The sequence below is a fragment of the Protopterus annectens genome, chromosome 1.part0 (genome assembly GCF_019279795.1).
Source record: "Protopterus annectens isolate FY-2018-M chromosome 1.part0, PAN1.0, whole genome shotgun sequence".
Lineage (NCBI taxonomy): Eukaryota > Metazoa > Chordata > Ceratodontiformes > Protopteridae > Protopterus > Protopterus annectens.
This window is the reverse complement of record NC_056725.1, coordinates 26,116,077-26,131,081: the sequence shown is the minus strand read 5'-3', so window position 1 is coordinate 26,131,081 and position 15,005 is coordinate 26,116,077. Positions and strand designations below refer to the sequence as shown.

The following is a 15,005-nucleotide window of genomic DNA, read 5'->3' as shown; positions in this document are numbered from 1 at the left end:
CAAATCACAGTATTCAAAATAGAAAAAGGCAATAAAGTAATACAACAAATAAAAAGCAAACTAACCTTTCCCCTCACAGCAAAGTGTAGCAGAGTCTGGGTGAGCCTTTCTAGTAAAGCTCTGAAATGTTTTATTTACCCCTTAAATAGAAGGTTTAGTTCCTAGCTCCACCCCCTCAGTTCACAGATGATTTACCTTAACTGACCTGTTCTATTGACCTGTACTAATTTCTGCCTGACTCACAAGAGAGCTGTGGCCTCTTTTAAAGTTTTAATATGCAGTTAAAAGCAGAATACAAGTAAAACACAAGGTAAATAAAACAAATCACAGTATTCACAATAGAAAAAGGCAATAAAGTAATACAACAAATAAAAAGCAAACTAACCTTTACCTACAGCAAAATGTAGCAGAGTCTGGGTGAGCCTTTCTAGTAAAGCTAGGGCTGATAGCCTAGTACCAACCTGTGACCTATGATAATCCTGCTTTTACTTCTGTGTAACTTTTTCTTCTTCACCTCATATGTTACAAAAAAAAGGAAAGACCAGGGTTCCACAATGAGTTTACCCAGATGCTAGTCTATATTACCATATCAAATGGTAAGAATGCTGCTCATCTGATTGAAACGCACGAGAGCGAACTTGTTAGTCACCCCCCACTAAATATATATTCCATCTGCTTGGTTGCACTACAGTGAAGAAAGGGAAAATATTCCAATCCTCACTGTATCATGACCCCAAAAAAACAAATTAATTCTCGTGCGTTTTCGCTCATATGAGCGTTCGGCATTCTTTACCATTCAGTATGGTAATATACAACCTCCCCATGCAATGCAAGGATGTATCCAACATCTTACAGCAGTATGTATTTCTTAACTTCACTTAAGAATTCTGGACAATTCCAAAATAATTGCGCGAGGGGATAAAATTGGAAATATTTTTTCACTTAAAATATTGTAATTGACTTTCAGATATGAACATGTTTTACATACTTATACTGCATTTCAATACATATTCTGACTTGCAGAGATTGTATCAATGGTTAGTTTAACTTATACACCATGAACAGTGCACAAAGTAGAAAACCAGAGCTTGTTAGTTTAATCATACCATAATTGGGATGTTACAACCCTGCTGTTGTCTGATTTTACCTGAGTACAAATGATGAAACTTTACATGTGTATGATCATGTGCAATATACATTTGCCCCCGTGGCTGCTGATATGATATTATAAACACGAATGATGTACTGCAAATTCAATTAAATGTTTGCGTTATCTTGTGTGTTTTTTCTACTCTGCAATAAGCTCAATATAAATCTGTGAATAAAAGTTAGTATGATAGATTGGAGGGGTTCAGATCAGGCCCCAGTAGTATATACAAAATTCTCACTCACAGTGGACATCTAACAACATAGTGTTAACAATGCATCAAGCAATAAATGTTACTATAATTTAAATTATAATCCTGAATCTGTATAAAAGGATAGTGACAGATGCATGCTTGTGGCATCTGGATCTAACAAAATTAATAAAGAATTGCAACATTTTAATTATTACATTCCCCTGAAAATGTTTTCAGATCTAAAGGTTTATGAAAGTGGTATTTTTACTAGAAGTGACACATGAATTGTTGTATTTCATATGTTAACACATTTTTATACGTTGTAAAAAACTAAAATATATCATTTATGTGAGTAGTGGTGGAAGAGACACAATTTCTCTGATGACCAAGATTCGGGCATTAGGGTTATGATATTTTTTCCTCCTCCCCCCCCCCTTTTTTTTTAAATTTTCCATTCCCCTCTTCAGATTCTCATGCTAAAGTAGTGATAGTTTATCTGTTAGTAATCATCTGGCTTCAAATTATAAGAGAGTAATTTACAAATAAAAAAAGACAGCTTTATAGAACAGCAAAACTTTAAATCTAGCCACTTTCTGATCAGGCCTTAGGAATATCTTATATTAACGCAGCCTAACTGCTAGAGTCTCTGCATAGTTCAGAGGTGCGTACCATGCTAACTAGCCACGCTCTCTCATCAAGTGTAGCCATGAGATTATTCATCTGGTGAGAAAAGGAACGAAAATACTTTCTCCACTTAAAACCCGAGCTGGAAAAGCATTTAAACAAGCCAAAGCATCTCGAGCCGACAGGCACATTATCCATTTGGTGAGAAAAGGAACAAAAAGACTTTGACTTTAAACCCAAGGCGGGAAAATATTTAAACAAGCCAAAGTGTCTCGAGCTGTCAGAGACATTATCCATTTATTATAAAATAGCCCATGTCGCTATACATTAACTATCAAACACTTTCAACACTAATTCGCCAAATCCACATCTCCCACAGAGCCTTTCTCTTCGCTAGGCTATGCCCAATCAGCCCCAAATCAACGCACAGCAGCAAAAGGGCCACCCGTCCAGTTCAGCCACAATAAAACAGAACATTACCATCTGACATCAGAGCATGCTTAGACCCCCACAACCCCTCAGAGGCTACAACCACCCCATCCATGAATCGCTCGCTAACCTCAACAATCCCAAAAGTGATTTTGCAGTGCTCGGCAAACAAAAAAAAAAAAGAGCAAAATGTCAACATTATGCCTTAGGAGGCACAAAGAAATGCATTTCAGAGACTCCACAAGCTCCGTTTCCATCAAAATTAAAAGATCTAGGCTTCAATAACAAAAGGCAAGAAAAAAAGTAGTAGTAAAAAGAGCTGTCACTGTCGATCATGACAGAAATATTATTAAATTAACAGCCTACCTCATTTGGTATTGAATTTCAAGCCTGTATGTCAGTGACACTATTAGTTTGAGAAGCAGTCACTGAACTTCCTAATCGCACATTGCAAAAAACACCACTGCTACCACTGACAGAAAAAGAAACAGTACGAGGCTATGATATATACTAATTAGCATGCCAAAGTGAAGTCAAGTTCCTTAATATGTTCTAACAAGTTAATTATACTGTGATGCATGCAAATTCGATCATAAATGTAAGAATAATGAAATATTAAAAGGAAAAAAAAGGAAATGAATATGAATAAAATAGACAGCATTAAATAGTTACTAAAATAATAATTTACATAACATAGTTGAGCCAGTTTTATAACCATAACTAGGTATTATGTAGAATTCTGATACTGGTAATATTCTGATTAAGTAAATAAATGAAATAAAGTTCTTTAATATTTACCTTGTTGTAGTTGTAAAATTAGTCCTCTTTTGTAATTTAAGAATTGTAAATATATAATAATGAAGGAAGAAAAATAACAGATTAAGTAATGATAATGGTTGAACTAGTAGGACTACCTAAGCAGTACAGGCATATTTCATAGGTCGGTACTAGGCTATTGGCCCTAGGGCCTATACAAGCCTAGCCAAAAAGGTACCCTGGCTTTCGCCACCCAAGAAAATTATTTTCCTGTGCCCCTGCCAAGCAGAACCACAGAAGTGATCCCTGGGGCGAATTTCCTATTACCCATCGAATCATCAAGATTTTTCTTGAAGAGTGCTAATGAGGAGCTCTGTTTGTCATAGATAGGTAGTCTGTTCCAGAGTATGGGAAGTCTCTGGGACATGAATCTATCCCTCCAGCATGTTCTGTTTATTATGGTGACAAGGTTTAGGTCCCTAGAGCGTGTAGCTCGGAGGGATTGGGATTTCTTTAAGTGGAGCATGTCCAACAGCTCTGGGTTTGACATAGCTTTGTATGTTAGGCAGAGATCACCTCTAAGTAGGCGATATGCAACGGAGTAAAGCTGGAGGTTTTTGAGACGGTCTGCGTAAGGCATCTGTTTGAGGCCAGTAATCCTCTTTGTGAGGTATATCTATGGCCTTTCCAGTTGTAGATGTCTTGTGAGGTACATACCAAAAAGGGCGTTGTACTCTATAATGGGTCTAATGAGTGATGAGTAGAGAGGAACAATGACCTCTTTTTTTCTGGATGAGAAACCTTTTGTGATGAGGTGTGCCACGTAGAAGGATTTCCTGACCACTGTGGCGATGTGATTATCAAAGGAGAGACTACTGTCCACCTGTGTCCCAAGGTCTCTTATCACACTTTCGGTGTTAAGTAGACTACCGCCTATGTGGTAGTTCATGGGTACAGAGTTTTTACCAAAGGGGATGACAATGCACTTTTTGGCATTGAGCTTGAGACCATGTCTTTGACACCAGGCATCTGTCTCAGTGAGGCCCTTTTGTAGGATGTCCACATCGTTAGGAGTTTCAATTATGGCTCCTAGTTTGCAGTCATCTGCAAATTTAGTTAGCCAAAGACCTTCTGTGTTAGCTTGTACTTCAGAGAAGTAGATACCAAACAGGAGAGGACCCAGGACTGAACACTGTGGTACTCCACTTGTCACTGGTCTGAAGTCTGATTTGCAGTCTGCTACTTTCACGGTGTGGGTTCTTTCAATAAGCCAGTTGGCAACTCATCTTGTGACATAGGGATTTATACCTAGTTTAGTCAGTTTATCTATAATTCCAGAGTGGGGGATGGTGTCGAACACCTTGGCGAGATCTAGATAGGCTGTGTGAACCACCGTACCCTCATCTATGGCTTTCGTGACTACTTCAAAGAAGTCTATTAGGTTTAGGAGACATGATCTGCCTTTTACAAACCCAAACTGTGTGGGGTCCAGAGTTTGGAGATCTCCAATGTCTTTGTTTGAGTTCCGTGATGATACATTCCATGGCCTTGCAGATGAACCTCGTTAGGCTAATGGGGCGGTAGTTCCCGGGGTCTGTTGTGGCCCCCCCCTCTGTGGAGTGGGATAACTGTGGCGGTGTGCCATTCAATGGGCACAAAGCCTGAGATGAGGCTATGATTGAACATGGTACTTAGGTGGGGTGCCAGTTCATTCTGTAGTTCATGTAGAAGGCAGCCTGGGATGTTGTCAGGTCCCATGGATGCTGTGTTCTTTTGGAGAGTGAAGTTTTTACTTGTGCAGCCATGATTACAGGAACTTTGCATTCTTCTGGTATAAAAATGGGCCCTTTAGGGGGTGAGAGGGGGGTAAAGTTAGCACTGAACCTATCTGCCAGGATGTTGGCAATATCAGTTGGTTCTGTATATTTAGTGTCATTGTGCTGTAACTCAGAGCAGATCTTGAGTGTTGCCATTGAGATTTTTGACACAGCTATAGAATGCTTTGTGGTTGTCTTTAGAATCAGTGGCAATTTTGTTTTCATAACTAGCTTTGGAGGATTTTATGAGGGATCTCAGCTTCTTAATGAGGCTGACCAGGGAGTTCCTCCAATCGTGGGATTTTACTCTTTTTCTGCAACAGTTTCTTTCGTCTGTTGTAGAGTTGTTTATGGCAGAAGACCACCAGATTGGCTTCCTTTTTTTGGAGGATAGCATCTTGGTTCTGTTAGGGATAGCAAGATCCATGCACTCGTGTAAGTGCTTATAAAAGTGCATTTGTGTAGGATTCGGCAGTCGTACCTCTATTGTCCATCTGCATGGGTGTCGTGAAGTTTGCCACTTCTGTCTGAAGAAGCGTGAAGTTGGCTTTGGAAAATTTTTTTACGGTTGTCTTCCTAATTGGGGGGGGGGGGGGTGGGAGCGGGATGTGGATGTCTAGGGTGATTAGCTTGTGGTCGGATCTGACCAACGAGGAGCTGACCTCTGGTGTGGAACACCGGTCACCCATGTTGGTGATGACCAGGTCTAGGATATTGCTGCCCCTGGTGGTGGTGTGGATAAGTTGATCCAAAGCATTGGAATTGATGATTTCCAGAAAACGTTGAGCAAAAGAGTTGGTACATGAGTAGTTTTCCCAGTTAATGGTAGGGTAGTTGAAATCACCCATTATTAGAGTGTTGGGTTGTGCCTTAATATTTTCCAGTGTATCAAGAAAGAGGAGTGGGACTCCTAGGGCATGGTGGGGGGTCTGTAGCAAGCTACAATCTGGATTGCGGTTTTGCCCAGAGTTAGTTGAACTTGGATAATCTCAGCTGCATTATGCTGAGCAACTAGCTTGGAGGTGTGGATATTCTTAATGAATATGGACACGCCTCCACCTTTAGTGTTTCGGTTCGGGTTTGGTGGCCGAAAGGTGTGGTATGAATTGTAGCCTGGTAATGCAGGGGTGCTCTCTGGAGCTTTGAACCAGGTCTCTGTCACTGCACAGATGTCAGTGTTCTCCAGTTTAAGGAGTGCCTCGAGTGAGTGCATTTGTTTTGTTTACAGTGAAATCTTGAATAAAACAAGAAAACAGGAGGAAAGTCGCTTTTAATTTCTTCTTTTCTTGCATCTTCCATCCATTTCTCTCAGCCATTCTTTTCATTGTACTGTTTCTCCTGTCAATTTTTTCAGTTTGATCTATTATCTTTTTTGTTTTTTTTTTAAAAAAGGGCAGTGTCTGTATCTTTAAATACTCTTGTTCCATCCTATAGAAATATAGTTAGCCTAGCTGGGAAGAGCAGGTAAACTTTGATTTTTTTTTTTTGTTCGTAAGTTCTTTGACAATGGGCAAAAAAATATTTTCTTTTAGTAATAACAGTAGAAGAATAGTCATTGTCAAACCTAATTATTTTCTCATCTAGCTTAATAGGAGATTTTGCCCACACAGTCTTAAGAATGAGTTCCTTGATGAGAGATGAGAAAAATCTAACTATTACAGATCTCGGGCTAGTACTTTTTTCTGAAGGAGGCAATGTGAGAGATCTATGCACTCTCTATTTCGAAGGACATAGCTTCATTAAAGTTAAGTATGCTAGGGAGCCAGGATGTCAAGTAGTTTAATAAGTTATTCCCTTCAATTTTCTCTGGAAGCCCAAAGAATCCATCTCCTTTCTTGACAGACAACTACATTTCTATTTCAGTAAAGACTTTTTCTCATTAATTTCAGGCAAATAGCTGCTATTCATCTTATGCATATGGAAATTCCATTCCCGAGGTTCCAGACTTCTCAGCTCTTTCAAGCCAGTCTCTCCACTCCCCAGTCTGTAGTGGCATTTGACATTGCTTTATTTCCCCGTGCATAACTTTGTTTTTAACTGGGTTCTGAAACAACACTGAAGTCCACTCCCAAAACCACCTTTCCTCCTTTACTTCTTCAGGCTGACTGTTAATGAAAACAGTAGTTTGGTACTGCCAGGTTATCCTTATTTGTGACATAAAATGAGCCTGAAATCAATTCTTCATTCTTCATTTTACCACCGCCAGTCTCCCACATTCTCTTTTCTACCCTGACATCACCATCACGATCTTTTTTCTTACCCTTCCTGACAGTCCCCCCAACACCTCAAAATACCCCCCTTGCACTTTCCACATTTTTTCTTTTTTTCTTTAGCCTTAAGTATAATATGTCCTTCCCCTCCCCCATGCAGTCGGTGTGCAGTCTTATCAGCATTCACTGGATTATACCCATGACTTACATTCCAAGTGACTTATTTGGAATGTCCCCTTCCTGGTTCCTGAACTGTTAACATATAAAGGTTGTAAGCACATGAACACTGGATTCACTGCATAATGTTCAGTAATGGTACAAGGAGTAGTTTTGATACAGGTGTAGAACTGTGACACACAAGAGGTGGTTGGACTCTAAAACTGTGCATTGAAAAAGAGGCACTACAATTAACTATTTAAAATACAGTTGGAAAGAGAGCAAAAGATGTTATAACTACAACATGATGGTAGTGTGACTATTATTGCTTTATTCATAGGTTCATAGGTAAGTACTAGGCTATCTGCCCATGGGCATTTATAAGCCTAGCCACAGAGTGATGGCTTTCGCCTCCCCATTAGATTAGTAACCTGGGCCTCTGTCAACAGGGCTCCTGAAGTGATCCCAGGGTAGAACTTACGATTACCCATCCACTCATCAAGATTTCTCTTGAAAAGGGTCAGAGAGGAGCTCTATCAAATATGGATTGTGATTCTATTCCAGAGTGAGGGGAGTTGCTGGGACAGGAATATGTCCCTCCAGCATGTCCTGTTTATTGTTGTACATAGGTTCAAGTCGCTAGAATGAGTGATTCTGAGGGATCTTGTTTTTTTGAGGTGAATCATGTCCATTAGGTCAGGGTTTGACATGGCCCTATAGGTCAGACATAGGTCACCTCTGAGAAGACGGTAAGCGACTGAGAAGAGCTGGAGCTTTTTTAGTCATGCTTCGTAGGGTAATTGTTTAAGGCCCTTAATCCTGTTAGTGAGGTACTTCTGTGATCTTTCTAGTTGTTGCAGGTGTCTAGTGAGGTACATCCCAAATGGGGCATTGTACTCTATTATGGGCCTAATGAGTGAGGAGTAAAGGGGCACAATCACCTCCTTGGATCTGGATGAGAAACCCGTTGTGATCAGGTGTGCCACATAGAAGGATTTCCTGACCATTTTGGCTATGTGGTTATCAAAGGAGAGCATGCTATCTACTTGGGTACCCAGGTCCCTAATTACCTCTTCTGTACTTAGTGGATTCCCATCTATGTGGTAGTTTGTAGGTACTTTGTTTTTCCCAAATGGGATTACTATGCATTTTTTGGCATTTAGCTTGAGGCCATGACTTTTGACACCAGGTGTTTGTCTCTGTGAGACCCTTTTGCAGGATGTCTGTATTAGCTGGAGAGTCAATTATTGCACCCAATTTACAGTCATCTGCGAACTTGGTTAGCCACAGTCCCTCCGCCTTTGTCTGTACTAAGGAGAAATATATACCGAACAACAATTTTATTTGTTCTTTGTGGACTGTGTTAGTCCTAGTAGGCAGGTGTACTAGTAGCTTCCATTCACGGCAAACCTGAGATGGTGTTTATAGTATTAGGAGAAATTTGGACAGGGCATTGAGGAACTTCCCGTACTTGTGATCAGTACACAGGGTGTTAGTGTTTGTGGGTATGCGTTCACATCCCATTCCTAATGAGCAGGCGGCTGGGAGGATGGTGCATAAGATGAAAATTCAACTGAAGGGAGTAGAGGTGAACACCATCTCAGAGAAAGTATAAATAGTACAGATGTAGAGGATTTAGAAGAAGTGTTTCAAAAAAAGTTCAATCAAACTGAGGACACAGTGGGAGAGAATGTATAGTTATAACACTCCAATCAGGAGGGTTGCAGGATGATATACTGCTGGAGCAGATATATCAAAGTGAACCATAAAATGAGGTATTGTGTGGGGACATTATGGAGAAAATAAACAAAGTGGGTTTAGAAATGACATCGGTAGGAGGCAACAGAAAAACAACATATGCAGAGACAGTAGCATCTACACAAGATGGAACAAAAGGGAAAAGAAAAGAGGACAGTGTAAATGTCAAAAAAGAAAAATTGTGGTAAGAATTCAAAGCAAAACAGAAGAGTAGTTGAACAGATATGAAGTATAGGGCAATGCAATTTTACCATTGAGTGTAAAAACACAAGTGGTAAGACTGCTTATTTTGATTAACAAAAATACATTTTGTGACATTTTTAAGGTTATACAAGGCATGGAGATTGTGTGAATAAGAGAAAACACAAAATAATAATCCTTGGACTGAATATATAGTGAAAACATCTTTTTTGGGAAACTAAAAAAAAAAATCATATAAAGTTTTGAACTGAAGTGGAAAAAGTCTCTAAAATAACATTTAAAAATGTCATGTAAAGAAGTAATAGACATTTCAAAAGTTTGATAATAGAAGTTTATGGACTTGGACATGGGATTGTAATGTCATTTTGAATATGGAAATGGAAAAAAAAATTACTTATTCCAAGTATTACGAATGTTGATGGTAAAATATTGGGGACAACAAAAGATGTTATTTTTCTGGAAAAGAAGGGCATTTAGTCAGTAATTGTGAAAAAAACAATGGTATATATGTGGCAAAATAGGACATAAAGCAAAAAAAATGTGAACTTGAATGTTATAAATGTTTAAAAAAGGACATTTATGGATGGATTGTAAAGAAAAGGAGAATGACAATTAGAATGAGGATATAGAAGTTCTATAGAGTAAGGATATAGAACAAAACAGGACTGAAGATGAGATAGAAATAGATGAAATTTTAGAAACATAAAAAGGAGAAGCTGAAAATAAAGTAATAGAGGTGTAGGAGATACAATCATAAGTTTGTGACAAAAGAAAATATAAGCTGGAAGGTGATAGGAGGAAAAAAGAATTCTATTGGTGGAAGACTAGAAGATGGAAAAAGAAAATTTAAAGCTATTAATGTAAAGGAAAAGAAGTGGAATGGATAACAAATCATTTCTTTTCAAAAAGAAACTAATGAAAGAATAGGATGGTATCTCCTAAATTAAGAAACAAGGAAATGAAAATATTTTTATTTCCAGTGAATGTTAATAGTATGAAAAATATTACAAGAAGGATAGCAGTTTTAGAATGGTATAACATGATGTCAATATTATTTTAGAGGATATAACAATTTTGACATATGAGGAAAGATGACAAACACAAAAAATGTGGGATGGGAAAATAAAATGGAACTTGGGGAATAAGCAGTGTTCAAGAATAGTAGTTCTATGTTGAAGAGTAGTGAACATTTTGGATGTTATATTTTTAAAATAGTAAAATTTACAATTATAGATATAATATGGTAAGAAAAGGTTCATAGAATTATTGCTATATATGCTTATGTGATCAGTAAAGACGGGGAGAATTTCAGAAAATCTTGGATTATGTAGTTGTAAATATGGATTTAATAATTGCAAGAGATTGCAGTTGTGATTTAAGGGGCAATAGAGAAGGGGAAAAGATGTAGAAAATATGATGGAAGTAATGGTATTTTGAAAATTGGTTATATGGAATAAAAAAAAACATGGACTTACAGGAGAGATGGTTTAAAATCTGAAATTGATTATTTTTAGTATCAGAAGGAATATATGTAATAGAAGAAGAAGCTATTGCAACAGGTTTCTCAGATCGTCTGGCAATATGGTTGGAAATGTATCATAATAAAGAACATGTAAAGATAGAGTATAAAAAGAATGAATGAAAAGGAATTGAATGAAAAAAGGAAATGAAGATATTAATCAGTTATGGAAGGACCATATTCCTATGAAAGCATTTACGTTAATTGGTTGGAGTGGAGGAAAACTTTAAAAAGAATATAAAGATAATTATTTATTTTGTCAGAAGAAAGTAAGAAAAAAAGAAGAGCAGAAATATGCTAAAACATATAGAAATGTGCTGGATAATTTTGGAAGTAATAGAGAATATTATGAAAAGAAGACATAGCATAAAAACGGTTCCCTATTAGAAGACCAAAGATCTTGGTCGAACTCAAAAGCATGAAACGGCAAAATATCGAAGCGGCTTTTAAGCAAATACTTTCCCTGGGAAAGAATTTGCTTGGCCGCTTCGTTACTTTGCCGTTTTCAGCACTGTAGTGCGGTCACAGAGTTGGTATATTTAAGTAGGGGTGTGGGGGGCACAGCCCCCCACTTAATGTAATGCTTAAAGTATGTTTTTTTTTGTTGTTGTTGTTAGAATAGCGATTTTTTTTCCTCTAGGAAAAAAAATCGCTGTTCTGACAGTTCGAAATTGTAAGCTTTCGCTTACATAGGGTCGATTAATCACTTTTTGCTTTTTTAAGCGCTCTGTGATCTAATATAGATGCCATAAAAACATGGGAAGTAAAAAAAAAAAATTCTGAATAAATTAATAGAGGATTTGAAAAAAGGATTACACTCTCTGAACTAGAAAAAGTGTTTAAACAACTGTAGAATCAGCATCCGGTTTGCATGGTATTGGGTTTGAAATGTATCAGACTCGTGAAAGACGGCAGAAAAATGATTGTGTATGTCAGTCCCTCTGTTTTTTTACCACTGATGTTGATGATATATGTAAGATAGTTAGAAGAAATTGGCTGATAGTTTTATCGGATGATAAAATTAGATGATTAGTGGGAGAAAAAAAACACTTCTGTTTTAAGAATAAAAAATCTCTGAAGAGACTTTTCTGCTATAGAAATAATGTGCAAGCGAGTGAGACTTTAAATAGAAGTCCAGGTACCTTACCATGTAAGAACTGTAGATTTTGCAAGTGTATTAACAGCAGCAATCATTTTATACATCCTAATACACATGGTAGCTATGTCTTTAAAGGGAGTGCAGATTGTTCTACTAGGAATCTAGTTTATTTAACATGCTGTGGAATATGCTCATTTTATATTGAGAAGACTAATCATTCCCTCATGGAATGTATGAAAGAATATATTTATAGCATATGCACTCACGATGACAGGAATGCTCTAGCCAAACGTTATGGAGATTGATGAAAATCTCATTTTTAGCTTAGTTTTATGGCCATAGAACTTTATTGAGAAGATCAGAGGCTTGTTGACCTTAGGAATACAACAGAGAAATGTGAAATTAGATAGATCATTAAGTTACAGGCCGACAAAGGCTTGGGTTTGAATGAGAAGGACCCTTTAAGACCTGTCTTGAAGACATGGGATTTACTTAAATGAACTGATAATTGTGTGTCAATGGTTGGTTTCCTTGTATCTGTCTTTTTAGCTGTGATTGGTAATTTCATTGTTATGTGTTTTGATTTGGACTGTTTTATTGTATTTAAATTGTGATGTTTTATCTGTGAGTGTGGTCTAATAAAGCTCCATTTATGGGGGTGAAAGTGCTTACCAATAAAAGTATAACTGTTCCTTTTAATCCATTTGGGACACCATTTATACACTGCAGAATTCCCAATTGGTTTGTTATTATTTATTATGTGTACTTATTGAATGGTTAAATGAAGGATTAAAATATGAGGAATTGTGTAGTGGGATATTAACATTTATATGGAAAAAGGGTGATAAAGAAGATGTAAAACTGGAAGACCAGTAATTTTAAATAGTAATACAGATTATAAGATATTTATGAAAATAATACAAAATTATTTGAGAATAAGATGCAGCATATAATGGAAGAAAGTGTATATAGTATAAAAGGAAAAGAATGTCAAGAATTTTAATGCTAGCCAGAGAAGTAATAGTTGATATAAGTAGAAAGAAAGAAGCTGCAAAACTTTTGGTAGGTGGTGGTAACGTATCTGACTCAGTACAGCATGATATATTGTGGAAAATAATGGATTTGTACACTGCAGTGTCAGCAGTCAGATGACCTGGTGTTAGAGTAGAACACACAGCCTTCCGCACCACAGGAGAGTGTGTTACCTGTTGTGCAGCTGACACTGATAATAACTGATAGTAGAGGAACAACAGGAGGCTAGGGCAAGTTGTGTGTGTGCCATTGTTTAAAAAAGTAGCTGACTAATTGTAATGTTGGATTTTCCTACTTCCTTATTTCTGTCCATTCCAGTGCTGTTTTTCTTTTTTCTTCCATTGTTCTTAACTTGTGATTAGTACCATAAACACTATTTCCACAAATATATGTCACATTAACAAGTCACATATGGTACAGGTCTTGAGACAGCTTAAGGTGTGAGCAGCAGAGTGCACATTTACAGTTGTTGGATGATTTGCATTTTCTGTACAGATCTGGACTTGTCTCTTAGCCCTAGCACATTACTTAAAATAGTAGTAGAAGTATTTCTTATAGTGAGTTATACTGCTTGATAAAGATAACATCTATAACTAGCATTTGCTTTTATTCAGGTTAAAATATTTGTCACACATCTCCAGTGTATTGTAGTCTTGGGAGTGCTAACTGACACACCATTGTAGAAGGAATTTTTTTTTTTTTGCATTGCATACATTTAAAATCTTATCTTCACTGATATGATGGTAAATATTTTAATTGGTTTGTCTGTTCCAGGTGGAAGGTAGTGACTCACGGACTGGAAGCAGTCTTTCTTTGGCACGGGTTCGAGGCTCAAATGATGTCACAAATGGAACTAGCAAGTCATCAGTAACTTCACACAGCAGAACACAGAGAACATCTTCGACGTATCACAGGCAGCGGAGGCACAGTGATTTCTGTAAGCTGTATTGGTGGAGTTGAAGGTTGCACAGGCAGTACTGTAATATTAGCATTAGTGTTAACTTGCGCATTGAGCAATTCATTCTTTAAGAAAGAATTTTCCTGCAGTGGTCTTTAACAGTGTTGACCAGTCTGTATTACATTTGTATCTGTATTATTTGTGTGTTAGAGCTAAATGTGGTAGAGGTTAATACCTGGGTTGTGCTGTTCAAGTCTGCAGTCCTGGTACATTCTTTCTCTTTAAGATCCAAGGCACTTTCATCTTTCTTGTGCTTAAGATTGCTTTAATTTCCTATGTGTGGGAGACTAAGTGTCTATATATATCTGTTACTCAGGGCTTTTCTCCAACTGAACAGCCTTTTCAGCTTCTTAAATTCTACTACCCTTTTCTCACACTTCTTTTGTGTCTTACATCCTGTCAGCCTACATCATCACTTTCTACCCCTTCTCATTTAAATTTGCCTATCGTTTATTTCACCAAAACATATGTGCTCTTATAAATCAGCAGAGTATGTACTGTTCATCTTACCACTGTACCCCAGCAAAAAAAAAAAAAAAAAAATATATAAATATATATATATATATATATATATATATATATATATATATATATATATATATTGTTCAGAGTCTTACTTTACTTTGTTTTGCATTGCATTATTATGTTCTTATTGTTGAATTTGTGTTGTGTCATATTCTGCTTGTATGCAGAGCTTTTTTGCATGGGCCTCCACTGAAAATGGGCTTTTAGCTCAGCCTGACTAATCCAGTAAACAAAGAGAATGAATAAACTTAAACTGAAGCTCTGGCTGTTTTGATGTCAGTCTGCTGTATCATCCAACCAGCAAAACACTGTACTGCCCTAGCTGTATGTCATACTTGATCTTTAAAGCGCTTTAAAGAGATGCTGATGTAAGTGAGACATTGTGAGAAAGTATTGTTTGAAACTAGAACATTTGGCACATTTCTATCCTTTTCAACTTTCTGGCATAAATGCGGGCGTTTGCAGGCATTTGTGCACCATGGGGCTAAGGTTAAACTTTTCCTGGTGCCAGAAAGTCTGCTGTTCGAATTTTCCCTTAGAACTAGTTAGTTTATCAACAGTAGCACTGAAATCTGTATACC

General features: G+C 37.3%; 1 protein-coding gene across 1 annotated transcript in view; it reads left to right on the top strand.

The window, feature by feature from the left end:
• Window positions 1-15,005, top strand: part of MARK4 (microtubule affinity regulating kinase 4) — a 3,074,992-nt gene that overhangs the window by 1,908,371 nt on the left and 1,151,616 nt on the right. The window contains exon 12 of the mRNA XM_044080464.1: window positions 13,716-13,878. Coding sequence (XP_043936399.1) covers window positions 13,716-13,878 — 163 coding nt within the window. The remainder of the gene's footprint in view (window positions 1-13,715; window positions 13,879-15,005) is intronic.